At 57.2% G+C, this 25,700-nt stretch overlaps 3 protein-coding genes across 5 annotated transcripts; 2 read left to right on the forward strand and 1 right to left on the reverse strand.

The window, feature by feature from the left end:
* The first annotated feature begins 3,689 nt into the window (after positions 1-3,689).
* On the forward strand, positions 3,690-11,976 carry ARRB2 (arrestin beta 2). The gene is made up of 15 exons (XM_026520781.4): positions 3,690-3,793; positions 6,600-6,630; positions 7,244-7,304; positions 7,417-7,461; positions 7,660-7,856; positions 8,127-8,186; positions 8,553-8,620; positions 8,757-8,892; positions 9,344-9,428; positions 9,614-9,686; positions 9,988-10,125; positions 10,807-10,890; positions 10,978-11,057; positions 11,168-11,222; positions 11,479-11,976. Exons 1-15 carry the CDS (start codon positions 3,771-3,773, stop codon positions 11,570-11,572), a joined length of 1,230 nt encoding a protein of 409 aa, XP_026376566.1. The 5' UTR covers positions 3,690-3,770; the 3' UTR covers positions 11,573-11,976.
* A 7,171-nt stretch (positions 11,977-19,147) lies between these two features.
* MED11 (mediator complex subunit 11) lies at positions 19,148-22,858 on the forward strand. Of its 3 annotated transcripts, none has more exons than XM_044391764.3 (4): positions 19,148-19,327; positions 19,465-19,595; positions 20,267-20,413; positions 20,699-22,858. In XM_044391764.3, exons 1-3 carry the CDS (start codon positions 19,243-19,245, stop codon positions 20,402-20,404), a joined length of 354 nt encoding a protein of 117 aa, XP_044247699.1. In that variant the 5' UTR covers positions 19,148-19,242; the 3' UTR covers positions 20,405-20,413; positions 20,699-22,858. The 3 variants fall into 3 exon arrangements, with proteins under 3 accessions (XP_044247699.1, XP_057167351.1, XP_026376568.1); XM_026520783.4 differs by having other exon boundaries at positions 19,149-19,327; positions 20,615-22,858; XM_057311368.1 differs by having other exon boundaries at positions 20,267-22,858.
* Positions 21,046-25,157, reverse strand: CXCL16 (C-X-C motif chemokine ligand 16). Its single transcript, XM_048226639.2, has 5 exons — positions 24,497-25,157; positions 24,078-24,216; positions 23,750-23,832; positions 21,788-22,207; positions 21,046-21,342 (listed from the first exon to the last, which is right to left on the reverse strand). Exons 1-5 carry the CDS (start codon positions 24,561-24,563, stop codon positions 21,296-21,298), a joined length of 756 nt encoding a protein of 251 aa, XP_048082596.2. The 5' UTR covers positions 24,564-25,157; the 3' UTR covers positions 21,046-21,295.
* Between the last annotated feature and the right edge of the window lie 543 nt (positions 25,158-25,700).

Consider the following 25,700-nt stretch of genomic DNA (forward strand, 5'->3'; position numbering starts at 1 on the left):
AGGACCTTTACACATGCTGCTGCTTCTGCCTGGGCAAATTTTTCTTTCAATCTCTGATGCCATCTTGCCATCGTCAAAGAGGGCTTCTTTTTAAGTAGCTCCGGCGCCAAACTCCTTCATCCTTAACCACATCACCCTGCTTATTTTTTTTTTAAAGATTTTATTTATTTGAGAGAGAGAATGAGAGAGCATGGGGTGGGGGGAGGGGTGGTCAGAGGAAGAAGCAAACCCTGCTGATCAGGGAGCCCTATGTGGGGCTCCATCCCAGGACTCTGGGATCATGACCTGAGCTGAAGGCAGACGCTTAACCAAGTGAGCCACCCAGGTGCCCCCCAGCTTTGCCTCTTGCTGGTTGTATGAGCCTGCAAGTTACTTAACTGTGCCTCCCCTTCCTCCTTTGTAAAGTGGGGGTCATTATAAAACCTTAATGCATAGAGCTGTGAGTATTAAACAGATATTTGTAAAGTGCTTGGAGCAATGTTTGGCACGTGGTAAATACGATAAAATGCTAACTGGTATTATTTATAGACCTGGGGTTTGATGTCTTAGGAGGCTTTTCCTAACGTCCAAGATTATAAAAGTATTTTCATGTTTTTCTCCTAATACTTTTACAGTTTTATTCCATGCATTTAGATCTTTAACCCGTCTGGAATTTATTTTGTTTAAGGTGTGAGATGGAGATATCACTTTTTTTCTCCCGAATGAATAGCCAACTGTCTCAACCCAATTTAGTGAATATGCCATTCTTTCTCCATTGACTTGAAATGCTACCGTGTGGGTCCGTATCTGGATCCCAGATTCTCTTTCGTTGCTGTTTTCTATTATTGCACCAATAACACAATTTTAATTATTGTAACATAATAAAATTATCTTATCAGGTAAGACAAATGCCTGCTGTACTCTTATTTTTCAGAATTATCCTGGCTAGACTTGTGAGTTGATTCTTCTGATTGTTTAGAATCAAGTTCCCCCCTCCAAAAAAAGTCCCATTGTTAAGCATTTATTTTTAAGGACTAGTCAGGTGCAGTAGTGAGCGGGTGAGGAGTAGAACCAGGAGTTCGATCTGTAACTGTGAACCATCACTTGAGATAACTCACTACCTTTGGACCAGCCTCCCGTTGTCATTTTGATAAGGTGTTAAATTTATACACAGTCTGCAGAGAAATTATGTGTTTATAATGATGGGTTTTCCCACCCATATATGGTGCATCTCTTTCCTTCTTTCTAGCCTTAACATCTTTCTAAAATTGTCTTTATATTAGTACCTTTTAATACAGTAGCTTTCATGCCACACAGACCACTACCTTTCAGTCCCAAAATCACTGTTTTTTCTTTTTTAAATATTTTATTTACTTATTTGACAGACAGCAAGAGAACTTAAGCAGGGGGCGCAGCAGGGGGAGAGGGAGAAGCAGGTTCCCTGCTCAGCGGAGTACTTGACGTGGTACTTGATCCCAAGACCCTGGGACCACGACCTGAGCCGAAGAGAGATGCTCAGCCGACTGAGCCACCCAGGTGCCCCCCAAAATCACTTTAGTTATGTAGCAATATGGATCTCATTACCTTTTGGTCATGACCCTTTGACAAAAATGATTCACGAGTCTAAAAGAAATGTATGATCTAAAGCTTGAAAGGGATGAAGGGCGAGCTTAGAAGGCGGTGACAGAACTGAGGGCCTATATTTGAACCTTTTTAAAATAACTTATTTTCTTTAAATTCAGTTAGTTAACATATCGTGTGTTGTTAGTTTCAGATGTAGCGTTCAGTAATTCATCAGTTGCATAACACTCAGTGCTCATTCCATCATGGGCCCTCCTTCATGCCCATCCCCCAGTTACGCCAGCCTGCCACCCCACCCCCTCCAGCAACCCTTGGTTTGTTCCCTATAGCTAAGAGTATCCTATGGTTTGTCTCCCTCTCTGATTCTGTCTTATTTCCCATGTTTGGACCTTAAAAATGATCTCAGAGGGGCACCTGGGTAGCGCAGTCGTTAAGCATCTGCCTTCGGCTCAGGGCGTGATCCCGGCGTTCCGGGATCGAGCCCCACATCAGGTTCCTCTGCTGGAAGCCTGCTTCTTCCTCTCCCACTCCCCCTGCTTGTGTTCTCTCTCGCTGGCTATCTGTCTCTGTCAAAATAAATAAATAAAAATCTTTAAAAAAAAAAAAAGATCTCAAACTATCTTGTGCATATTACTTTCTGTTGTGTGGAAAAGTGGAGGGAGAGGGTGAAGTTAGTCCATTCGGATGGAAGATGGGGAGAATGGGAAAGACATGGAAGCAGGAGAAATGCATTAGCTCCCTAAGTCCTGAATTGTCAGGCACCCATCATCACCCCCCCTCCAGTCCATTTTTCCCTAGAAATGGCTCTTCCACCTGGTCCCTCTTCTCCTCTTGACTGGTCCTACTCCACATAACCTTGCCCTGGTCTCTCCACCCTCCACAATGCCCAGAATCATCCTCCTGAAGGAGAAATCCCATCGTGCCAGTCTTTTGCTTAAAAAAAGCCACTGTGGGATCCGAGTGTCCTCTGGGTGTCCTCTGGGAAGACCTCGGTCTCGTTCCTTCACGTCATCATCCCTCACACTTGTTCCAGTCCTCCTCCTCCCCCTCATCTCTCCTGCGGTGGAACCCCACAAACACTTCGGAAGAGGACGTGCCTTGCCTTTCTCTGTCTTCGCGACGCCCTTTCCCAACTTCTGCCCACCCTGCAGAAAGATTGTCCTCCAGTGTCTCCTCCTCTGGACAGCGTACCCCCCGCCCCGCCACCCCTGCCCCAGTCAAGCTCCAGTAGTCGCTTTGTCCTTCTGAGTCATACCTCCATTCTAGTATTCTTGGGATCCTAATACCTGTTTATGTGTCTCCTGAACTGTGCTGGGAAGGCAGGGGCTGTGTGAATTCGTGTCTGTGTCCCCATCGTCCAGCACAGTGACTGGCACGAAATAGGCGTGATGCCTGGATGGGTGGTTGGATGCATGGATGGACGGACGGATGCAGGGACGGATGCTCGCTGTGATGCGCGTAGACGGAAGGGATGGGTAGTCGGAGAAACCGGGCACAGTAATCCTGCGGAAGATCAAAGACAGACACCAGAGGGAGCCGACACACCACGAGAGGGGGCGGGAGGGCGGGCCAAAGAAGGCTGCGAGCACTGGGGTGAGCGGCGCGCCCCGAACCAGAGCCTCACGCAACTGGAACCGCTCGCCCACGTGCGCACCCCCTCGTCCTTCTTCCCAGACTGTGCTGGAGCGCGTTCCTCCGCCCCCACCGCCTCCCTCGCCTCCACCGCCACTGAGAAGGCAAACAAAGGGGAGGGGACCCCCGCGGCGTCCTGGACGCAGGGAGCCAATCACAGGGCTCTCCCCTCCCGGCAGGCGGGCCCCTCCGTTCTGGGGGGCCCAATCGGTTCCTACGGGTGTGCGGAGGGGCGGAGAGATGGGCGGGCGGAGCGGGGACTGGGGACCGCGCGCGCCGGAGCGGGCACTGGGGACCCCGGGAGCGGCGGGGCGGGGCCGCGGAGGGCCGGGCGCGGGGCCGGAGCCAATCGCCGCGCGGGTCTGCGCCGAGAGGGCGGGCGGCGCCGCGGCGCGCGCGATCCGGGCTGACGCATCTGGCCCCGGTTCCCCAGGATCGCAGGGGGGCGGAGGGGCGGGGGAGAGGAGAAAGCGCGGAGGGCGCGCGTGCGCAGTGGCGCGGGGAGGAGCAGGGACCTGGCAGCGGGCTGGGAGGCTGCGAGCGAGCCGCGAACCGGGCGGGCGGCGGGCGCGCGCACCATGGGGGAGAAACCGGGCACCAGGTAAGGGAGGTGGGGCCGCGCGGCGGGACGTGGGCGGCGGCTCGGGGCGGGTGCCGGGACGATCCCCGGACAAGGACACCGGGGAGAGAGCCCGGGGGCTGGACGCCTGGGTCCCTAGGGGGCAGCCATCTGGGGCCGCACGCCTAGGTCCTCGAGGATAATGAGGGGGACGCATGCCAGGGCCCTTGCAGAAAGCGAGGGTTGAAGGCGATCAGGAAACCGGCGTCTGGGTTCTCGCAGGGATGTGGGGGCCGGACGACTGGGTTCTCCGGTGCAGGCTGCGATGCAGGGGCGGAGGAAGGAGGAGCAGGTGGCCGGCCCGAGGGGTCGGGTATGGGAAGGGTGGATGCTGGGAGGGGATCCCCCCTTAGACTCGTGCCGAGCTGCTGAAGAGCCTCCTGTCCAATACCCCACAGACAGTCAGGCTGTCCCAAGGGCCAGGTGGCTCTGCTTCCAAACTTCTGCCTTCCCCCAGGTTGCTAGGAGCAACAGCTTTATCTTGGGGGAGCAGAGTGCGTGACGACCCTCCCCGCTTCTGGGCCTTACCCCTCTTCCCAGAGGTGAGGGAAGGCAGTGTCTGCCCTGGGCACGCCATCCACTCCCCGGATGTTTTCTATGCAATCGAGGCTCCTTCCTTCCACTGATACCCCGAGTTCTCTTTTTTGGTCTCTAGCAAAATCCACTTCCTGTTGTGGGCCAACACCCCCAAGGGGATAGTGGGTGAATGCCCGAGTCCCTGGGGAGCAGGAGCAAAAGAGGAAAAGATTGGGGCTGTATGCCTCAATCCAGAAGGGATCAGGTTGGGGCCCTGGTCCTGAGACACCAACTGTGCTGCAAAACATTATCCTCTCAGCCCCACCAGAACCCAGGCTTCTGAGCACCAAGTTGAGTCGTATCGGAGAGATGATCAGAGGGAGGACTGGTGTCCTGGATTAGGGCTTAAACACCCCCAGAGAAAGGGGAAGTCGCTGACTCGAGGGAGGCCCCCAATTTCCGTTATGTGGTTCAGGGAGGAGGATGGATGGACCAGAGGGGGACTGCTGACTTGGCACAATCCCACCACCCCCATCTAATTCTGGTCCACAGGAAATGGAGAGAACATCTGCTGGCGCTGGCCCCCTCACTGGGCACCTCTGCACTCCCCCACACTCTGCCTCCTTGGCGAGCCTCGGGGTACAAGTGCTGCTGCTCCCTAGCCTCGGCTCCCAAGGGCAAGGTGGCCCTGCAGATGCTCCAGGGCCATTTCCCCAAAACCGCAGTCCAGTGGCTTTCTTCCTAATAGGAGGAAGCCCGGGGACAAAGAGGAAATCTAGAAGCAAAGGGGAGGGGGAGCTGCATGATGCCATAGCTGTCCACCCCCAGGGTGGGTGCTTATTCTAGCTGCCACCGTGCCAATGTCCCCTCTCCTTTATTGGAGGGGATACCTGGGGACCACCGTACCCTTTGCCTTATGGCCTTTGGACAGTCTGACATTCTGGGAGGAAGCGGCAAGGAAGTTAGAGCAAAACTGGGGGGGAGGGTGCTGGAGGAAGGATGGGCCAGTTGGCAGGACTTCAGTTTCTACCAACCGAGGACCCTTCCCAGGGATCGCTGCCGAGGCAGAGCGGATCAGGATGAGGAAGGGCAGACCTGCAAGTGGCCAGAGCAGAGGGGCCACCAGACACCTACTACGCTCACAGCAGTGGGTAGAGTCCAGGCTCAGATTGTTTCGGCTCCGGGGAGCGGATCCCCTGCAGTTCAACAAACTTCATGCCGGGGAGCGGATCCCCTGCAGTTCACCAAACTTCATGCCGTTTGCAGAGACAGGAGAGTGTAACGGTTTAGTGAGGAAGAGCATGGCTGGAGCCAGCCTGCCATACCATTTACACCCTCTGGGGCCTTAGGCTAAATCCTTCCATTCCCCCCGTGCCTCGGTTCCCTCACCCGTAAATTAGGAATTTGGAACCTCCGTCATTGGGTCGCTAAGAGTTCTAAGTGAGATAACACACACGAAGGCCTTGGCACAGTGCTGAGCATGGAGCCTTCTCCCGACAAATGTCAGCCAGCATCATCGTCTCTATCGTACGGCTGGCGTCGTGCTGGGCGTGCCAAACCGGACACGGCCTCCGATGTTCACAGTCGAGCTAGCGAGGCAGGTGACACACAGCTCACGGCCTGTGCATGCTGTCACACCACCAGTAAAACAGAAGCCAGTGTGACAGGAACCCCCCCCCCAAAAAAAAAACAGAGTAACCGGAGTCCTGGCTGGATCTGCTTTCTAAAGGAGGTGATAGCTGAGCTCGGCCTTCAAAGACAAATAGGCTTTGAGGCTGCTGAGATCAGGGATGGGGACAGTTGGAGGTTAATGGAGTCGGGTCACACTTATGTAGTGGCTAGAAGTAGAAACCATTTTAGGGGCAAAAGCCAGGGCCTTTGCCCTTCTGGGTACTCCAGCTGTCTTTGGAGCTGGAGACCAGAGAAGATGGAGAGAGAGGGTTAGGTCTTAGAGGCTCCTACAACCTGCCCATTTGGGTCCCCCTGGGGCTTGTGCTCTGGGAAGAGCCTGGGTGGTTCCTGTGGCAACCAGGGGCCATTGCCACAGGAGGAGGGGACCTAGTGAGGGTGGAGGGGGGGCCACCACGGCTGTGTTGGGAATATTAAAGACCTGTGGTTGCCCTCCTTCTGGGAAGAAGTGGGAGGGGTAGAGCTGGCAAAGCCCCAAAGCCTGCAGGCGGAATCCCGGGTGAGCTCTGCTTCTCGGGCTGGTGTGGGGGTCCCTGCCGCCGAGCCTGAGGGAGGCAGTGGGTTTCCCTTTCTGTTTTGTTAGGGTCTTCAAGAAGTCAAGCCCTAACTGCAAGGTGAGTCTCCCATGCTGCTTCTCCTCCCAACCTTCTCTGGGCCCCTGCAAAGCCCAGCCTGCCCCTAGCCGATCCCCAACCCCTAGCTCCCCACTTCCTGTGACAGCTAAGAGCCGACTTCCTTCCCTCCTGAAGCCCCTTGCCGCAAAGGCCGCTCAACCTGAGCCAGCCACGGGGCTGGGTGGGGACAGGTCTGGGTCCCTAGGCAAGATGAAGGGGGAGGACTCAGAAGCCCTAGGGTACCCCTCTCGAGAGCCAGCCCAGGGTCCCCAGGCTATGGCCTGTGTATCCCAGAGTCCCTTGACGGGGAGCCAGTGAGACCACACCCTGTTCTCTCACTGGCTGTCTGGGGCGTGTCCTCCCCAAGCCCACTCCCCACCACCACCCCACCCCACCCCACCACACACACTTGCTGACTTGTGGGCAGAGGTGAGAAAAGCTTCAAGGTTGGTTAATCTGGGAAACCCCACTACTCTCGCCTTCTGACCCTCCTGGGAGGAACCCCGGGGCTACCCCAGCGTGGAAAGACCAAGGATGGGACGACCACTCTGAGGGGCTCGGACGCCCTGCACTCGTCTGCCCAATCTTCCCTGTGCCCCTTCCGTACCCCCAGGTCACCGTGTACTTGGGCAAGCGGGACTTTGTAGACCACCTGGACAAAGTGGACCCTGTAGGTAAGTGTGCCCCAAAAGCAGCACCGGGGCCCCCAGGACAGGGAGAGGTTCCTGGGCCCAGGGATGGAGGGGAGGCCCTGACAGGAGGTGAGCTCGTGTGTCCCTTTCCCAGATGGCGTGGTGCTCGTGGACCCTGACTACTTGAAGGACCGCAAAGGTACTGGCCCGAGTGCAGGGGACGCCCAGGGGAGGTTAGGGTGGCCCAGTGGGGCGGGCTGGCACTGACACGGACCCTGGAGAGACAGAGGGCCGAGACGGGAGAGGGAAGTCGGGTTCAAGCAGGTCGGATGCTGCTAGGGACTGGGGGGCTGGGGCGGGGGAGCTCCTGACCGCCCCACCTTGCCCTCCCTCGCAGTGTTTGTGACCCTCACCTGCGCCTTCCGCTATGGCCGCGAGGACCTGGATGTGTTGGGCTTGTCCTTCCGCAAAGACCTGTTCATCGCCAACTACCAGGCTTTCCCCCCTGTGCCCAACCCACCGCGGCCCCCCACCCGCCTGCAGGACCGGCTGCTGAGGAAGCTGGGCCAACATGCCCACCCCTTTTTCTTCACAGTGAGGACGCCCCTCACCCTCTGCAGGGCTGGGGGTCTGGGACTGAGCGGGGGGGCACCTGTTCTGGGCAGATCTGGAAGCAACAGTGAGGAGGGTGCCCTAGACCCCCCTCTGCCTTCGGGGCCACCCTTGTCTCTGGCTCCTCCTTGGGGCCCCTTCCTTCTTCCTCTCCCACCCCCTGGGACTCCTCCTCCAACCTCTTAGTGGGGATGGGGAGAAAGGTTTGGGGGCTCTCTGGGAGAACTGAAGCCTCCCCTTGCCTCCCCACAGATCCCCCAGAATCTGCCCTGCTCCGTCACCCTGCAGCCAGGCCCCGAGGACACAGGAAAGGTACGGCGGGAATGGGTCCGAGGGTTCAGGGGACAGAATGGGCTCCAGCAGGAGCCTGGGACACAGCGAGGGGGGGCTGTCAGGGAGAAGCCAGGGTGGGGCGTGTCCCCAGGAGAAACACGGTTTATCTGCTCATGGTGCCTCCAGGCACCTCCGGGTGAGTACAGGGGCTCACCTTGCACAGACAGGACTGACGCTCTGCCAGCAACTGGGTCTTTGGGAGAAAGAGCACGAACCCCAGGCCCTACACTCCTCAGGCCAGACTGCGATGGGGCAAGAGTCCCTGACCAAGGCGAGGGGAGAGGGAAGGAAGGGCGTGGTGGTGTCAGGGGCCTTGTGTAAGATGTGACCTTTTCTCCTCCCGAGGCCTGTGGAGTAGACTTTGAGATTCGAGCCTTCTGTGCCAAATCGCTAGAAGAGAAAAGCCACAAAAGGTGAGGGAAGCGAGGAGCTCCCCAGGGCTGTGACCATCCCCTCCCCGCTCCCTGGAGCCCCAGGCCTGCGGAAGGCGGCGGTGGGGGTCTGCGTGTCTGAGCACTGCCCCTCCTGTCCCTCCTCCCCCACCCCCAGGAACTCTGTGCGCCTGGTGATTCGAAAGGTGCAGTTTGCCCCAGAGAAACCCGGCCCCCAGCCTTCGGCAGAAACCACACGCCACTTCCTCATGTCCGACCGGTCCCTGCACCTTGAGGCTTCCCTGGACAAGGAGGTGGGGTGCACGGGGGTGACGCAGGTGCTGCGGTGCAGAGGGACCGTGGGGGGAGGACTGAAGCCACCGGCCAGGACAGCGTTGTTTGTTTTTGTTTTTTTTGTTTTTTTAAAGATTTTATTTATTTATTCGACAGAGATAGACACAGCCAGCGAGAGAGGGAACACAAGCAGGGGGAGTGGGAGAGGAAGAAGCAGGCTCCCAGCAGAGGAGCCTGATGTGGGGCTCGATCCCAGAACACCGGGATCACGCCCTGAGCCGAAGGCAGACGCTTAACCGCTGTGCCACCCAGGCACCCCCAGGGCAGCGTTTTTAAAGAACGCTGCCTCAGAAGGCGTGGGCTTGGGTTTAGAGGGAGACCAAGCCGCCGGTTTGCGTGGGGGCGGAGGGGGGGCTAATAGTGGGACCAGTGCAAGCAGATCGCATTAACTTGATCCCCTCCCCTTGAAAGCTGTACTACCACGGGGAGCCCCTCAATGTCAACGTCCACGTCACCAACAACTCCACCAAGACCATCAAGAAGATCAAAGTCTCTGGTAGGAGGTGGGGGACAGAAGGGGGTCCTGGGGTGGGAGTTGCTGCCCATGTGGCTCCCAGCGTGATTTCAGCCCAGGGACACACCCCAGTGCAGGAGGCTGCCCCAGAAGGAGACACACCCCTGGGGGGGGCAGCAGGCTGTGCTCCCGGCATGGCTGCTTAACCCCCCCCCCCGCCCCCGCAGTGAGACAGTATGCAGACATCTGCCTCTTCAGCACTGCCCAGTACAAGTGTCCCGTGGCTCAGATCGAACAAGAGTGAGTAACAGAACAGCCCAGCACCCCCCTCCCTGAGGGCAGAGGAGTAGCCCCGGGAGAATGTGAGGCGGGGATGGAACCGTCCGGAACCATCCCCACCTACAAGGGCATTCCCTCCACATGCAGGTGCCTCTGAGCCGCTCATTTTCCCAAGTGGGTTGACCTCTAAACTCCCCCCCCCCCCCGTTACCTATGGGCCCGAACAGAGCCGGGCTAGTGGTGGGGGAGAAGCCCCCAGGGTGGGAGCGACCTCCTCACCCAGCACCCCCCCCAGTCTCGGTCTCCTGGCCCCACTCCCCAGTGACCAGGTGTCCCCCAGTTCCACGTTCTGCAAAGTGTACACTGTCACCCCGCTGCTCAGCGACAACCGGGAGAAGCGGGGTCTTGCCCTGGACGGGAAGCTCAAGCACGAGGACACCAACCTGGCTTCCAGCACCATGTGAGCGTGGGCTGGGGGGCGGGGGGCTCCCGCGGCCCAGGGCTCACATGCTCCTTCGGGCCAGCCGCACATCAGGCTCTGTCCTAGGGGCCGGGGCGTTCTCGGGGCCCAGAACGGACCAGAGAGTCTAGAGAGGGAAGACAGACAGATCAGCAGTGAAACGCACAGCAGGTCCGGTGCCGCGTCCAGAAGCAAGGCAGAGAAGGGAGGGATGAAGCGGGGGCGGCAGCCTGTGCGCACTGCGGAGAGGGGGCTGGGGAAGGCGCCCCAGGCGTGGGTTCCGAGGAGGGACCCAGAGTAAGTCTGCGAGGACGTGTGAGGAAGTGTGGGGCCGTCGCGCCCCAGGGGGGTGGCCACAGCCTCACGGAGCTGGGGCTGGGGTGTGCGCTGCACGAGCCCACATAGCAGGCCGGGGCGGGGGGGGGCAGCGTGGCGGAGGAGCCACGGCGAGAGGAGTAGGAGGTGCGGTTGGGGTGGCGGAGAGCAGGACGAGGCAGGGCTGTCGGGTCCCAAGGACGTCCGCTTTTACCACGAGAGATGAGAAGCCACAAGCGGGTTCTGGGCGAGGGGTGCCTGGCCGTGAGAACAGCATGGTCTACGCTGCTGGAGGCCACGGCTGGGATGCGGTCCCACCCAGAGCCCCAGGGCGGGCTGTGGTCTAGCTCCTGCCCCTCATTGCAGCGTGAAGGAGGGCGCCAACAAGGAGGTGCTGGGCATCCTGGTGTCCTACAGGGTCAAGGTGAAGCTCGTGGTGTCTCGTGGCGGGTGAGTGCTTGGGAGGGGCGGGGGGCGGGGGCTCTCCTCCAGCGCGGGGGTGCTGGCCCTTCATGCTGCCTCCCCCCCCCACCACAGGGATGTCTCCGTGGAGCTGCCGTTTGTGCTTATGCACCCCAAGCCCCACGACCACATCACCCTCCCCAGGCCCCAGACAGGTGAGCGCACCACCCGCCCCAAGCCCCCCGCGAGATGGCCTGAGGCAAGGCCAGGGGAGAGACGCTGGTCCCTCCAGCACCCACCCACCCACCCCCTCTCCTCGCCTCAGCTGCTCCTGACACAGATGCCCCTGTGGACACCAACCTCATTGAGTTTGATACCAAGTAAGACGCTCCTCCCCCGCCTTCTGACCTTTGACCTCTGTGGGCAGAGTCCTGCACCCCTCAAATCTGCCCAGGCCCCCGTTTCCCCTCCCCCCGGGGGGGGGAGGGAGGGCTGAAGCATCAAATCCAGACGGCTTAGCCTTCTCGCCAATGCATCCAGCCCGGTGGCTGCTCTGACACCCCTGGCTCTGGGAGGGGAGCAGGGGGCCGAGAAGGGTCTGGAGCCCACACCTCACCCCTCCTCTCTACCATCAAGCTACGCCACGGACGATGACATCGTGTTTGAGGACTTCGCCCGGCTTCGGCTGAAGGGGATAAAGGACGAGGAGGACGAGGACCAGTTCTGCTAGGAGGAGGGGTGGGTGCTGCTGGGGGGGGAGGTCCCCAGCCTCCCCACCGTCTCTCCCTCCGCTCAGCAGCTTCCCCAGACAACCCCTCCCCTCCCCTCCCTCCCTCCCTCGCCAGTCGCCCCCAGACACGCACTGGACCCATCTCTTGTGGCACGTGGGCATTACTTTTTGGACTCCAGCTGCGCCTCCCCAACCCCCCCGTGGGTGGCAAGCTGTGTTCGAACCTAAATTTTGTGGAGGGGGTTGCTGAAAAGACAGTAGGGAAAGTGGGGAGAGGAACCCCCACGTTCAGCCTCACACCAACAGCTTCCCTTTCCTTCGAGAAAAGACCCTCTTGGGCTGGGGGGGCAAGTCCACTTCTTTGTTTCTGAGCATAAAGAAGAAAATAAACCTTTTAATAGGCAGGAGTGTCCGTGTCTTCTGTGCGGGCTTGAAGGAGCAGACAGGTGCCCATGTGGGCCTGTGCCCTGGGGGCTGAGCCCCCAGCCAGCCTCCTCGCCGGGCCCAGAGGTTGTCAGTGAATGTCCGAAGCACTGGGCTGTCGTGTGCTCCAAGGTAAACACTGAAACTCGATTTGCTCAGTCCAAACTCAAGGGTACAGTTGGGTAAAGCCACAGCGTCAGCTGACGCACTCACAGGGGAACCGGCCGCTCACTTCCCCATGGCCGGCCAGAGCGGCCTCTTCCCCCTTGCTGCTGACACACGTGACCGGGTGGTGACCTGCTGTGGCCGGGCGCTCGGCTCTGGCCGCCCAACCCTGGGGCTCGGTGGGAGCCCCGCCGCAGGCCTCCCCGGACAGAAGCCGCAGGACATTCCGTGGGGCCGCAGGGAGTCACGCCTGTGCAGGCAAGTCACTGCGAGTTCTCGGACATTCATCAGGCACTCCCAGACGCTGGGCTGCGGGTGGGAGCGACACTCCACGGACACAGCTCACTCCCCCCCCACTCCCACTCCTGTCACCCAGCCTTTGTCTCCTGCATCTTGTAAGGCTCATTCATTCACTCCATCGACAGCCCGCTTCCCAAGTCCCTATTTTGTACCAGGCATCATGGAGGGACACAGCAGTGACCAAAGCCACCATTAAATCATTCCCTAGTGACCTAATGACATTATCTGCGCTCCAAAGGAGAAGTCCAGGAGCCAGGAGAACGTGCGTCAGAGAGTGCTGACCTAGGCCGGGGTTTGGGGACGATTTCCCCGGAGGGAGGGGCCTTTGAGCAGACAACTGGCAGATGAGGACCGGGTTGGAACATTCTGGGTGAGGGCAGGAACAGGACAGAAACAGCAAGGCCAAGTAATTCCAGATGGGGCCGGGGGGCAGTTCCTACGGGCCTGTGGCCTACGGCGCCTGACATCTAATTAGACCGTTGTTTACCCACGGATTTAAGTGCTGCCAAGACACCAGTGACCGTGCTCGGCCCTCCACAGCAGCCCAGCCCGCACACCCCGGTCTTTGCCACACAGGGGCACTGCCAGCATCACTCCGAGTCCTGTGAGCCTACTCCCCGACCGCCCAGCTCTCGGCCCACGGGGCTCGGAGCTCAGCACGTTATCAGGTGAATCAGAAGCCCCGGGAAGGGGGGCAGCGCACGATAAACATGCCCCGTCCTTGGCTCTGCCTTCCCAGATTCCGATCCAGCAGGTTCCAGAAGGAATCCGCGCACCTGTGTCTGGAATTAGCACACAATCTGAGAAACGATATCTTTTTCTTTTTTTTAAGCTTTTTATAAAATTTTTAATGTTTTTAAGAAGGTGAAACATGCACATGGCGTAAAGAGAAAAAAATCCGAGCTGTATGCAATAACCAGTGAAAAGAAGGCTCCCCCTGCCCCTGAACCCCAGCCTCCCACTTCTCATTCCCAGCAGCGACCAGTTTCACCAGTCCCGTGATCATGCTTCCAGAGATCCTGCCGGGACTCAGTCATACCTATACGAGTGTTTGTCTTTTTTTAAGTTTTATTTATTTGAGAGAGAGGGAGCAGGGGGGAGGGGCCGAGGGAGAGGGAGAGAGACTCTCAAGCAAACTCTGTGCTGAGCATGGAGCCTGATATGGGGCTCGATCTCACGACTGTGACATCATGACCTGAGTGGAAACCAAGAGTCAGATGCTTAACGGTGCGTTCCTGTCCGTAGCGACACGCACTGACCTTCCTTATTCTTTCAGTGAGGTCACCTTCCGTTCCCTGGATGGCGTGCATTTTCACCCGTCTCCTGCCGAGGGACGTGAAGGAGGTCCGCTCTTCCGCTAATGCAAACACCAGTACAGTCCTTACCCCCGAACATATGCCTTTTTTGCACACACGAGCCATCTGTAGGACAAATTCTTTTCTTTTTCAGATTTTATTTCTTTGAGAGAGAGTATGAGTGTGAGTAGGGGGAGAGGCAGAGGGAGAAGCAGACGCCCCGCAGAGCAGGGAGCCCGAGGCGGCGCTCCATCCCAGGACCCTGAGATCCTGACCTGAGCCGGTGGCAGACGCGTCAGGGACGGAGCCCCCCAGGCGCCCCTGGAGGACAAATCCTGAAAAGCAGCCTTGCCGGGTCCTCAGGATCGTGCCAATCTAGCAGGTGAAACGGGGCATCATCTGCTTTTAATTTGCATTTGTTTGACTATGAGTGAGGATAAAACCTGATTTCTTGGGGTACGTTTTCTTAAAATGTACTCTGCGGGCTCTTTTTTTGCTAAAGAAATTAGCCCTTCGTCATATATTTTGCAAATATGTTCCCGGTTTGTCACTGTCTTTTGAATTTGTTTCTAGGTTCGTATTTTGGGGGGCAATTTCTGGGGTAAAAGGTTTTGGTTTTGGGTTTTTTACAGAGGTAAGATTCACGGAACAGAAAATCAACCTTTTTTCTAATTAAATTTTTTTTTGAAGATTTTATTTATTTATTCGACAGAGAGAGAGACAGCCAGCGAGAGAGGGAACACAAGCAGGGGGAGTGAGAGAGGAAGAAGCAGGCTCATAGCGGAAGAGCCCGATGTGGGGCTCGATCCCACAACGCCGGGATCACGCCCTGAGCCGAAGGCAGACGCTTAACCGCTGTGCCACCCAGGCGCCCCCCCTAATTAAATTTTTTTAAATCAACCATTTTAAACTGCGCAGTCCGGGGCACTGCATACATCCACAACGTGCCGCTGCCGCGTCTGGTTGCAAAGCGTTTTCCTCCTGATATTTTTAATAACTCATTTTTTAAATTTTAAGGTAGACCATCGTAATCACTTTCATAATGGCTTCTGGGTTCTTTTTGTTGCCAAGCTCTCGGGCCTTCTAGTTCCTGGCAGTTTGGCGCTTTTCTTTCCACACTGAACTTGGAGCCCACCCTACCCCCTGCAAGGAGCTCAGCTGCCCCTCCTTTCAAACACCTGCTCTCAGACCCCAGCCTGGGCTCCATCCCACCGCCACCCTGCCCGCCCCGCCCGACACAGGGCTGCCAAGCACCGCCACAGAAAAGTCACACGACACAAGTGGACGTATTCATTCACTCAACAAGTAATTTTTAACACATCCTAGGTGCCAACACTGGGCCCTGGGCACGCATTCAGGGCCGCTGCCAACCTGTGGCCTCTCACTTAGGCTGGGCCCTCAATTCCGGACGAGCCTTTGTCCCCCTCCATCTTCCTGGCCACCTCCCTCACCACCTTGCAAACCTTCCTCCCGCTCACAGTGACTTCTCTTTTTCACAGAGATCAGGCTTCGAGGGACAAATGACTTCAACTTCCACCTCCTACCCACAAACACCGACATGGATCCCAATTCTCTATACCACGAAGGTCAAGCCGCCTCCTCGTGTTCAAAGCTCATCCCTCCACCTGCGCTCAGATCTCTCCCCTCCCACCTCCTCTGAGTCCCTGATTCAGCCCACCCCCCCCTTTCGACCTCTGTCTCTCTCTACTGGTTCTTCCTCCATGGGGCATAAACCCACGCAAGTCTCTTCTACTCAAGGAAGGAAGGAAACCAAAGACAAGACACTCCTCACACTTAAGTCTCTTCCACAGGAAGAAAATCTCTACTCATTTCCTCTCTACCATGTCACTTCCACTTGTTATTTTCAAAGTCATACATGCACATAGTGTAAGGAGTCGGACAATCACAAGGCCTGTACCCCATCCCTCTCCAACTCCCTTCTCCTGAGAGGCAGCCACTTTCACCTCCTCCAGGTGTCTCTTCTCGTACTGACTCCATATCCCCAAACAACGTGCTCCCTTTGCTACTTCCTGGTTTTTGTCTGAAGCACCCTGGAGCCCCCACTATGCGAGGAGAAGCCTGAGCTCCCTTCGGCCCCTCTCCCCCACAGTGGAATACTTTCCCTCCTGCCCCCGGCATCCCATACTCCCAAGAGAACGGTAACCATGGAGGTCAGCTCAATATTGAATATTTACACTTCCATGCCTACACGTAAGGTACCCAGCATTGTCACGCGGTACATCGATGACCTTTCTCTTCTAGCGCCAGGCTGTCTTCTTCAATCACCGTCATTTTAAGAATCTGTTTATTCTCTGAGTCCATCCCTAACTCTGCCCTATACTCTCCTTGGAAGGTCTACGTATCCTTTCGATACGTTCACTACGAAACAGATGTTCCTGTCTTCCATCTCCGTGAAGAAATCCAGAGCCGTTCTAGACCTGCTCCAGGGCAATCTCGATGTTCTTCGTGCCTGTCACCCTGCATCCCCCTTCACCCCGTGTTCTCGTTGCCCTCTCTGCAGTGCCCAAGGCCTCCCTCACTTTCTGGATCCCACAGCTTCCTCTTGGGGGTCTACTTCTAAGAACCTCCTGAGAAAGGGAACTCGGTATAAAATTTGCGACCTCTGGACATACCGAAATGTCTTTATTCCATCTTCGTTCTCGCTGTTGTGAGAGCCCACGTCTCCCCTAAAATCTCTTCTTCCGTGGTACGAGGGCAGGAGCTGGCCACCGAGGTAAGCACTGGCTTTCCCAGCACCCCGGAGCTGGGTGAGACCATGCGACTGCTATTCAGTGGAATGTGAGTAGGGATTACTTGGGCTACTTCCTAGGCAGACCTCTGGGCCGGATGTGCCTCCTCCACGTTTCCTCTCCCCTCTCGCTGCCAACTACGGCCCAGGGATGGCAGCGAGCCAGTCCCGACAGGGCACCCGGCACTGCCCCGGAGCAGTGTCCCTCAGACGTTACTGTGCATTCAGACCAGCTGAGCTTCTTCAAAAGCAGATACTGATTCAGAAGATGTGCGCGGGATCCTGCAAGTCTAGCAGCTTCCAGGTAATGCCAGGGCTACCGGCCTGCAGACCACATGTTGGAGTACAAGGCCCTACAGGATGGCAGGGCTGCTCCGCTGGCCTTGATCTCCGGCTGACCCAGGAGCGTGCTTAACTACCCATGCTGGGCTGTTCTACCGGGGAAAAAAACTTAGTTCTATGTTGTCGAATCGTTGCATTTTCAGCCCTCATCCTAGCACAGCTGGAGTACAGAATTCCAGAGTGGAACAACTCAGGAAATAAACTTTCATTTAATCCCTGTTTTCTTTCAGTTCTTTCTTTGAAAGTTTTTTTTTTAATTTATTTATTCATTTAAGTAATCTCTACACAACTCACTACCCTTCCGACTGAGGCAGTCAGGCACCCCTAATCTGTGTTTTCAATACAAATTATTGGGGCTCAAACTCACTACCCTTCCGACTGAGGCAGTCAGGTACCCCCAATCTGTGTTTTCAATACAAATTATTGGGGCTCAAACTCACTACCCTTCCGACTGAGGCTCAAACTCACTACCCTTCCGACTGAGGCAGTCAGGTACCCCTAATCTGTCTTTTCAATACAAATTATTGGGGCTCAAACTCACTACCCTTCCGACTGAGGCAGTCAGGTACCCCCAATCTGTGTTTTCAATACAAATTATTGGGGCTCAAACTCACTACCCTTCCGACTGAGGCTCAAACTCACTACCCTTCCGACTGAGGCAGTCAGGTACCCCTAATCTGTCTTTTCAATACAAATTATTGGGGCTCAAACTCACTACCCTTCCGACTGAGGCAGTCAGGTACCCCTAATCTGTCTTTTCAATACAAATTATTGGGGCTCAAACTCACTACCCTTCCGACTGAGGCAGTCAGGCACCCCTAATCTGTGTTTTCAATACAAATTATTGGGGCTCAAACTCACTACCCTTCCGACTGAGGCAGTCAGGCACCCCTAATCTGTCTTTTCAATACAACTGTGCCCAGGGCGGGGGGGGGGGGGGCTTCCATGGCAAAGACCCTCTGTTTTCCATCTTCAGCAGAGAAACCTCCAGTAGTCCGATGAGTTGAGGTTGAGTGGTCGCACAGATGTATGCATTAAAGGAGAAGATCTGGGGGGGGGTCTAACTACTTAAAATAATCCCCTTCATTTTGGTATCAACTGCACCCCATTGTACATGACGCTACTAATTTAAGAGTAAACAAGTTGCTCTTAAGCTTTCCCCATCGCTGCCTTCACTACCATTTCACTACTAAATCAGTCACCACTTACCCTTCTGTCTTCCAGCTTCTATCTAAAGTTTTGCTATTCATTCCTCTCTCTCTCTCTCTCTCTCTCTCTCTGACCCCTTAATAAAATCCACTTGTTCTTTTATTAGAATTTTAAAAAGGAGTGAAATTAAATGCTAGGTCCCTCGAGCTGAACTGAAAGTCTCCATTCCTTTGCTAACCTTGTGCCAACCACCTTCATTCCCCACCTTCCAGAAGCTGTCCGGATTGACCTTTCCAAAAAAGGCAAACCCGGCCATAACACACATCTTGAAGATCTTTCAAGGGTGCCCAAGGGCTTTCAGAACAAGGTCCAAATTACTTAGCTTGTAAGCCTTTTCCTGGTCTGGCTCCCACTCCAGCCCCGCCGCCGCCACCGGTCACTCGCTTGGCTCAAACTTGAATCCCTGGCTGTACTCCCTCCCTGGCCCCATGCACTTGCCTGAGCCGCTCCCCTTTTCCACTGCAGCCTCTCGTCCACCTGGTTAACCCGCAAGACTCGGCTCTAGCAGCGCTGCGCCCAGACTCCTCTCTCCGGGCTCCTGCAGGTGCACCCTGCGCTCGCCTCGGAGCAAACGTCGACCTCGCTGTCGCCTGACAGTCCATCCCATTCATGCCGCATCCCCAGATCCCGCCGCGTAACCGGCGACCAGAAAGCGAAGGGGGGAAGGCTGAAAGGAGTCAGCTCCCGGGACATGTTGCGAAGCCTGGGTGTCAGAGGCGCTCCCGCCCGGAAGGAACAATGGAACACTCACCGAGTCAGCCTATCCCCCAGGCCGGACGGACGGCGGAGCGGGGCGGGCAGGCAGGCAGAGCACCCCAGAGCTCCCACCATCATCACTCAGCACCAGCAGCCGCGCAGGCACTTCTCGTAGAACACATCAAATCCAGACCCCAGGAGTGTCGCGAAGGCGGACAGGTCTGAACGACCTCGGACTAGCGAATGAATGCTTCACTACCGCCTCTTACCACAGGTGGTCGCGAGGTGGCGGCGGCGGCGCAGACCAGGGCATGCGCACGGCACCCTGGGAGTTGTAGTTCACCAGGCCAGGCGGCGCCGGGCATCCTGGGAATTGTAGTCGCAGCCCCCGGGCGCGTCCTGCGCAGGCGCAAACCGACAGCCGCTTCCGGGCTCGAGTGTTGCGCTTCGGCGCGGGAGAACCCCGTGGAGGGGGGCGTCCCAGAGTGGCGATGGCTACCTACAGCCTGGCGAACGAGAGGCTCCGCGCCCTGGAGGACATCGAACGGGAAATCGGCGCTATTCTCCAGAATGCAGGTTCGGGACACGACGGCCGGCACGTGCGCTCGCAGCGGGGAGGGGAGGGACCCCCGGTGCCCGCGAAGGGACGGGCTCTCACGTGGGGCAGCCGCGGCCCTCTCCGGCCAGCCCTGGCCCTCTCTTCGCCCCCGCAGGTACCGTGATCCTGGAACTGTCCAAGGAAAAAACCAACGAGCGGCTCCTGGACCGGCAGGCGGCGGCCTTCACGGCGTCGGTGCAGCACGTGGAGGCCGAGCTGTCGGCTCAGATCCGCTACCTCACCCAGGTGTGTGCGGTGGGAGGCGCTGCGCCCGCACCCCGCTCTCCGCCTTAGCCTTAGCCTTGGCCTGCGGGGATCCCCGGGGGGCGGAGCTTTGGCCTTTGGAGCGGTCTGGGACCTGGCCACACCAGCGAGCACCGCCCACCAGCGAGCCGGGTGACCTTGGCAGAACCCCTCCCTTCCAGGGTCGGCTTCCGCCTCCGGAGGGAAAGTATTACAGGCGGCCTTGCAGGCTTCACTGGCCCGCATCCCTTGAGCTGCTGGACGGGGAAGTCCTGGGAAAGGACTCATGAGCAGTGCCAAAGCCACAAGACTGTGCACTCGGAAACTTGACCTGACCTCAGGGGCTTGAAGTGGCAACGTCCTGAGAAAAGGGACAGGGTTGAGAGGGTTCTCAAGTCTTTACAACAGCAAACAGCCTTCATTAAGTTTTACAACGTGCCGGACACGGCTTTATCTAATCCTTCCCCAACTCTAGGAAGTAGTTACGGTTACCCACACTTTACAGATGAGGTTAACAAGTTCGGTGATTTGCCCTGGGTCACCCAGCCACCTCCCGTGTGCCGGGACGGCTTCACACTCAGGGAAGAAATGAGACCAGAGACCTGATGCTCGCTGGGTTTGGGGAGCTGGGCAGGGGAAGGGGTGCGTCACTGACGCATCTGAATGTCCTGCAGGTGGCCACAGGGCAGCCCCATGAGGGCTCCAGCTACTCTTCGAGGAAGGACTGTCAGATGGCCCTGAAGCGAGTGGACTACACTCGCCTCAAGCTCAGCGATGTGGCCCGAACCTGTGAGCAGATGCTGGAAAACTAGGCCAACCAGGTAGAGCAAGAACTTGGAGGAAGACACCCCAGCACCGGGGACAGAACCTAGAGACCTGTAGGGTGGGAAGTCGGGGCTGCCACTTACAGGCCCTGCTGGGCAGAGTATATGCAGACAAAGGGGCAGAAGCTGGGGACGGAGCCACCCAAAGACCAAGCCGGCCCTCGATGCCCTGGCTCCTCAAGCAGGGTGTTTCCGCAGGTGCACGACACAAAAGTGCTGACAAGCTCAGACAGAGTCAGACACCCAGTGCGTTTCCTCAAACACTCCGTGTCCCTACCCCAGGCTTCTCCAGACTGGACCAATGAAGACACATTCTTCTTCATTGAAAGAGACAAAAGAAGAACTAGGGATTTTAATAATAAAAACAGCAATGAAAGCAAGGACCTCAGACTCTCACTGGAACATATGTGGGTGATATGCGGATTGAGGAAATAAAACCAAACTGCATGGTCCCTGCTGGGGGCGGGGGCAGGCCTACAGTGGGTGTTCGGGGGAGGAACAGCTGGTGTGTGAAGACAGACTGGGACAAGGGGGCGGTGGGACCCTGAGCGGAGGAGCTGAAGCCAGGAACCATGGTAAGGGGGCAAGGGCATGAGGCCAATGTTTGCAGAAAGAAGAGTCAATAAGTATAAAAATAATCTTTAGTAATTAAACACATAATTTGTTTAAGGTATTACAGTGAAAGATAGATTTTACATTATAGCACAGGAAAAAACCCAGATAGAGTCTACGAGAGGGCAGTGGCTGGGTATTTGTATATTAAACGTCAGATAGCAATGGAGTGCCTATTATGTGCCAGGGATTATCCTAATGCATTAATTAAAGGCATAGGGAGCTGAATAAATCACGGTGTCTACCCTCACGGTTTCCACTGTTAGCTCAGGCGTTGGAGTCCGATGCCATGGGTGTGTAATGAAGCTGCAAATCTGGAGAAGACAAGGAAATTAAGGTATCAGCTCTAACATTAAGGAAAGGGGGGAATAGCTTGAGCTGGGGAATTAGACCCCAAAACATCAACCATGCAACCTAGTACAGAGTAAGCGCTCAGTAAAGATTTATGAATTAAATGAATGGCCCCCACCTTCCTCCACAGGTTCCTCTCCCCCTAGCCTGCCCTAGCTTATGTTGCTCCAAGCCCTGCCTGGCTTTGAAGGTCAAGTACGGGTCCCTGGGCCTGTGATGGCTTCCCTCCCTCGCTCCCTATTCTGTTAACGTTTCTAGCTGACTCCTCTCACGGCCTGTGGTCCACGGTGCAGACAGCCTTCATATCTGTCTGGGGCAGGCTTCCAGCCACATAGGAGCTACTGGGGGCAGGATCCCTGCCAAGGAGGCTCTGAGTCTCTGGGAGAGGGGCCCAGAGGTCCAGCTCACCTGGAGAGTGCTGCAGTAACTGCTCCCTCCTCCTCTTGCACAGCACGTACAGGAGGACGATGGTGAGAAGGAAGACGATGGTCAGGAGGGACAGCACTGGCACCATGGCTGAGGTCCCAGCCGAAGGCCCCACTTTTTCTTCCAGCTGCTTCTGCCTCTCCCCAGCCTCAGGCCCAGCCCCCAGACCATGGCCCTCAGTGGATGCAGCGATTTCATTGGCGTGGGTGAGCTTTTTGTCCAAGGATGGAGCTCCTGCTGGAAGCGTGGGCTGCACGGTAGACTGCGAGGCAGGTGGCAGGTACGTCTGAGCAGGGGAGCCCATGTCTAAAGGTGCCCTCTGTGTGGGCTCAGGAACCTGGGTGCTGGGAGGACGTAAATGCTTCTGGGGGGTCGCACTCCCAGACTTAGCGTATCCACATTCTGGAGAGGCAAGAAGTAAGGAATCAGGGCCATGAGATGAGGGGACCAGGTGAAGAACTAGTTTGAGCAGAGGGGAGATAGTGGATCAAGCTGAACGTCGAGGTAACAGCTGAAGGCCTGGAGAGGAAGGCAGAGGCGGAGGGGAGAGGGGGGTGGAGAAGGAAGTGAGCAGACCACAACAGGGAAGCACTGGGAAGGGCATGCCTTCCGAACAGGGAGACCTCCGTGGGAGTCCTGGCTCTGCCAGAGTCACTGCGTGACCTTGGCCCTTGGCCCGTGACCTCCCTGGGACGCCTTTCTTCCAGCTGTAGACCAGGTGCAGGGAGAATTTTCCTACCAAGGGCCCCAGGCACTAGGAGGCTTAAGTGCGAGCCCGCATGTAGGTCTCCAGCCCACAGAGCAGTCTGCACGCCCCGGGAGCCACGCAAGACAACTTCCACTGCCACACATCAGAACGGGTTGGGTATTTATTTTAGGAGAAAAAACAGAGCCCGTGCGTCAGCGCTGTGACTTCACAGGTGTTACTGCTTAGGACAAGCTGCTGGTTGCGTTTGTCAGAAGTGGCGTGTGTACGCATAAGAATTTGTTCGTCTTACTTTATGTTAAGTTTTACCTCAAAAGAGAAACAGCAACAATAAAGAATTGAACTCAGTAGTGCACATGCTGAAATGTCTGGCGATGAAGTCCGGTCATGCCTGCAGCTAACTTGGAAATGCATGAAACAATAAGGTGGGGGCGCCGGGGTGGCTCAGTGGGTGAAGCGTCTGCCTTCAGCTCAAGTCCTGATCCCAGGATCCTGGGACTTAGCCCCGAAGCTGCTCAGCGGGGACTCTGCCCCTCCCCCTGCTCATCCGCTTTTTCCTCTCTCAATATCTTTTATTTTATTTCTTTTTTTAAGATTTTAGTTATTTATTTGACAGAGAGACAGCCAGCAAGAAAGGGAACACAGGCAGAAGAAGAAGCAGGCTCCCAGTGGAGGAGCCCGATGCGGGGCTCGATCCCAAGACGCTTAATGACTGAGCCACTCAGGCGCCCCTCAAAATCTTTTAAAAACAATCGTGTGGATTGATGACGGATAGGATAGACAGATGGGCGTGCACTAAAGCAAATATAGTTAACATGCTGTAAAACTTGATTTTGTAAAATATAAATTACATTTGCTGTATTTTGTACCTACCACAGAAAAGACATAAAATACAAATATATAAAAGCCAAATAATGTAGAATCTAGGTAGTGAGCCTATGATGTTCACTGAACAATTGTTTCAACTTTTCTGTAAGTCTTTACATTTCCATGGTACAATACTGGAAAACAAAAGTAGTGCCTTGGTTTCCAGAAAAAATACTAAGTAAATTAGAGCACAGGAGGAACTGGCAAAAATCACCACAGTGATGGTGAGTGACATTGGGTGAACAGGGCCTAAAGGGGGCTTTGGCTGGCACCAGCTACAAGAAGAACTCCAGGTGTCATGGGGAGGCAGCCGAGGCGAAGACGATTGTAAGGGGGAGACCGCTGCCCTGGAGGAGGGGAGAAGCCCGTACCTTTGCGATCAAAGCAGCTCATCAACCGTTGAACCCAGGAATCTTTGCTGCCCCCACACACACTCCGGGAGTGTAGCTGGAACCTAGGGAAGAAGACCGTGGTCTCAGCTCTTTCCTTCCTCATTCCAAAGATGTGAAGTCACTGCCAACTGCCAGTGAGCCCTTTCTGCCCAGACTGGGAAATTCCCAGGTTGGTGGAAGAGGGAAAGCAAGGTATGGAGAACGGAATCCTGGGAGGGGGCTAGGTCCCCCCAAGATTTCCAGTTGGAGCCGCGAGGGTCCTGGAGGCCCCCAGAGGCGCCGCCCCCCCAGCGCTCGGTGAGATTACCTGATGTAGGAATTACAGCGATCGTAGGCTCTCAGGTGTTTTCGGAGATGTGCCAGGAACTCCCCCGTTGTAGGGGAGCCGGAACGAATCGCCGTGTGGCAGTAACAACTGCCGATGACGCTGCCCTCGTTGCCATGGCCTGAGGGGGCACAGGTGGTCAGCACGGGGGCTCCCCCGCTGTTACTGCGCCTCTTCCCTAGATCCCGGATCTGAACGCCGCGCCCAACGCACACATCACACCCCAAACACGTCCTTACCACGGCCGGGACCCGGGTGTCCCCCAGCCTGTCTCCTGCCCGGGCTGCCTGGGGACCCCGGCTCGCCACTTACTCAACGTAACCCCGCGACCCTCGGCGCCCCCTGCCTCCATCCCGTCCGCGGACTCGGGGACCTGGGAGCCAGCCCGGCCCCAGACGAACCTGGCGGAGGCAGCAGCACCAGCAGGACGAAGAGCGTGAGGAACCAGGCGCCCCGGAACTGGCTCATCTCGGGGGCCAGGCGGGACCGGGGCGCGGCGTCCAGCGGCTTCGTCCCGGGCCCGCGGGAATGCCGGGCAGCCGCGGTCGTCGGCGCCGAGTCCCGGCCGGGGTGGGGGGGGTGCGGCGCGAGCTGGCGGCGCTCTCCTCCGGCGCTCGCACCGTCCGAACCGACAGCGCGGTCGGTACTGCGGGCCCGAGCGCGGCCGCCGTCCGCCCGCCCGCCGCCGCGGGGAAAGCCCGGGAGGCGGGGCTCTGCGCCCCCGCGCCCCCGCGCCCCGCGTCTGCCGCGGACCGCGCCGAGAGGGGACGGCCGGGAAGGTGCGCGCAAAGCGAAACGCGAGCGCGGTGCTCGGCGGGGCGCGCGGCGCGGGCGGCGGACCGACTGACTCAGCCCAGCTCCGGGCCGCCACCCCGGCGGCCCCAGGTCGGGCCCCTAGGCCAGAGGACTTGGAGGCGCGGCCACACTGCTCCTTCCACCCCCACGGCGCTTTCGCTTCCCCGACCGGCGCCGGCGCGCCAGGACTCGGTCACATGCCGGGTGATGTCCCCGGGGAAGTCCGCGAGGGGCCGGAGAGCCGGCCCGGCCCCCTCCGCGCGCGCCTCGGACGCACGGGGCGTGGCCACCCGGGTCGCGGGCTCCGGCCGCCCTGACGTCACGGCCGCCCCCCAGCCCCGAGGTATTTACCTTCGAAAAGTGGTGGCGGCTGCAGGTACCGGAGTAGTGGAGCGGCCGGGAGGGGCTGGGTCCGCGGGGGGCTCCCCGCCGAGCAGATCCAAGCCGAGGGGACGCTGCGGCTGGGCTCCGGGTCGCTCTTCCACACCCTACGGACGGATCCACAGTAATCCCTCCTCACCAGTCCCCTCCCCGTAGGATTGGCCCTTCAAATCTATTCACAATTCAAACCCTACTTTTGAAGGGTTGAGCCGCAGATTGTGAGCCCCAAATACCATCTCACTCCTGACTACTCATCTTAAACCCTGCTCACCCGCTTCCAAGCCTAGTCCCCCCACCCCCGTTCTCACCCCGAACTCCCACCCTTAGCCCTGAAAATTTGTCTCAGCTGCTAACACTCGTCCAGAGGTCCCGCCGTAAGTGACCCTCAAACCCACCCACCCCATGTTGTGACCCCGGCCCAAACCCATC

Source organism: Ursus arctos, unplaced genomic scaffold (genome assembly GCF_023065955.2).
Source record: "Ursus arctos isolate Adak ecotype North America unplaced genomic scaffold, UrsArc2.0 scaffold_14, whole genome shotgun sequence".
In the NCBI taxonomy this organism is placed as follows: Eukaryota; Metazoa; Chordata; class Mammalia; order Carnivora; family Ursidae; genus Ursus; species Ursus arctos.

What these genes read in the sequence shown, in the direction of transcription:
- ARRB2 (XM_026520781.4), top strand. Translation starts at nt 3,771, where the DNA reads ATGGGGGAGAAACCGGGCACCAG. An exon ending in CCCACCCCTTTTTCTTCACA is followed by an intron (nt 7,857 to 8,126) that starts GTGAGGACGCCC and finishes GCCTCCCCACAG; the next exon opens with ATCCCCCAGAATCTGCCCTG. An exon ending in CCTCCCCAGGCCCCAGACAG is followed by an intron (nt 11,058 to 11,167) that starts GTGAGCGCACCA and finishes TCCTCGCCTCAG; the next exon opens with CTGCTCCTGACACAGATGCC.
- MED11 (XM_057311368.1), top strand. Translation starts at nt 19,243, where the DNA reads ATGGCTACCTACAGCCTGGCGAACGAGAGGCTCCGCGCCCTGGAGGAC. An exon ending in CGCTATTCTCCAGAATGCAG is followed by an intron (nt 19,328 to 19,464) that starts GTTCGGGACACG and finishes TCGCCCCCGCAG; the next exon opens with GTACCGTGATCCTGGAACTG. An exon ending in AGATCCGCTACCTCACCCAG is followed by an intron (nt 19,596 to 20,266) that starts GTGTGTGCGGTG and finishes AATGTCCTGCAG; the next exon opens with GTGGCCACAGGGCAGCCCCA.
- CXCL16 (XM_048226639.2), bottom strand. Translation starts at nt 24,563, where the DNA reads ATGAGCCAGTTCCGGGGCGCCTGGTTCCTCACGCTCTTCGTCCTGCTG. An exon ending in GAGCTGCTTTGATCGCAAAG is followed by an intron (nt 22,208 to 23,749) that starts GTACGGGCTTCT and finishes TTGCCTCTCCAG; the next exon opens with AATGTGGATACGCTAAGTCT. An exon ending in GTTACTGCAGCACTCTCCAG is followed by an intron (nt 21,343 to 21,787) that starts GTGAGCTGGACC and finishes TGTCTTCTCCAG; the next exon opens with ATTTGCAGCTTCATTACACA.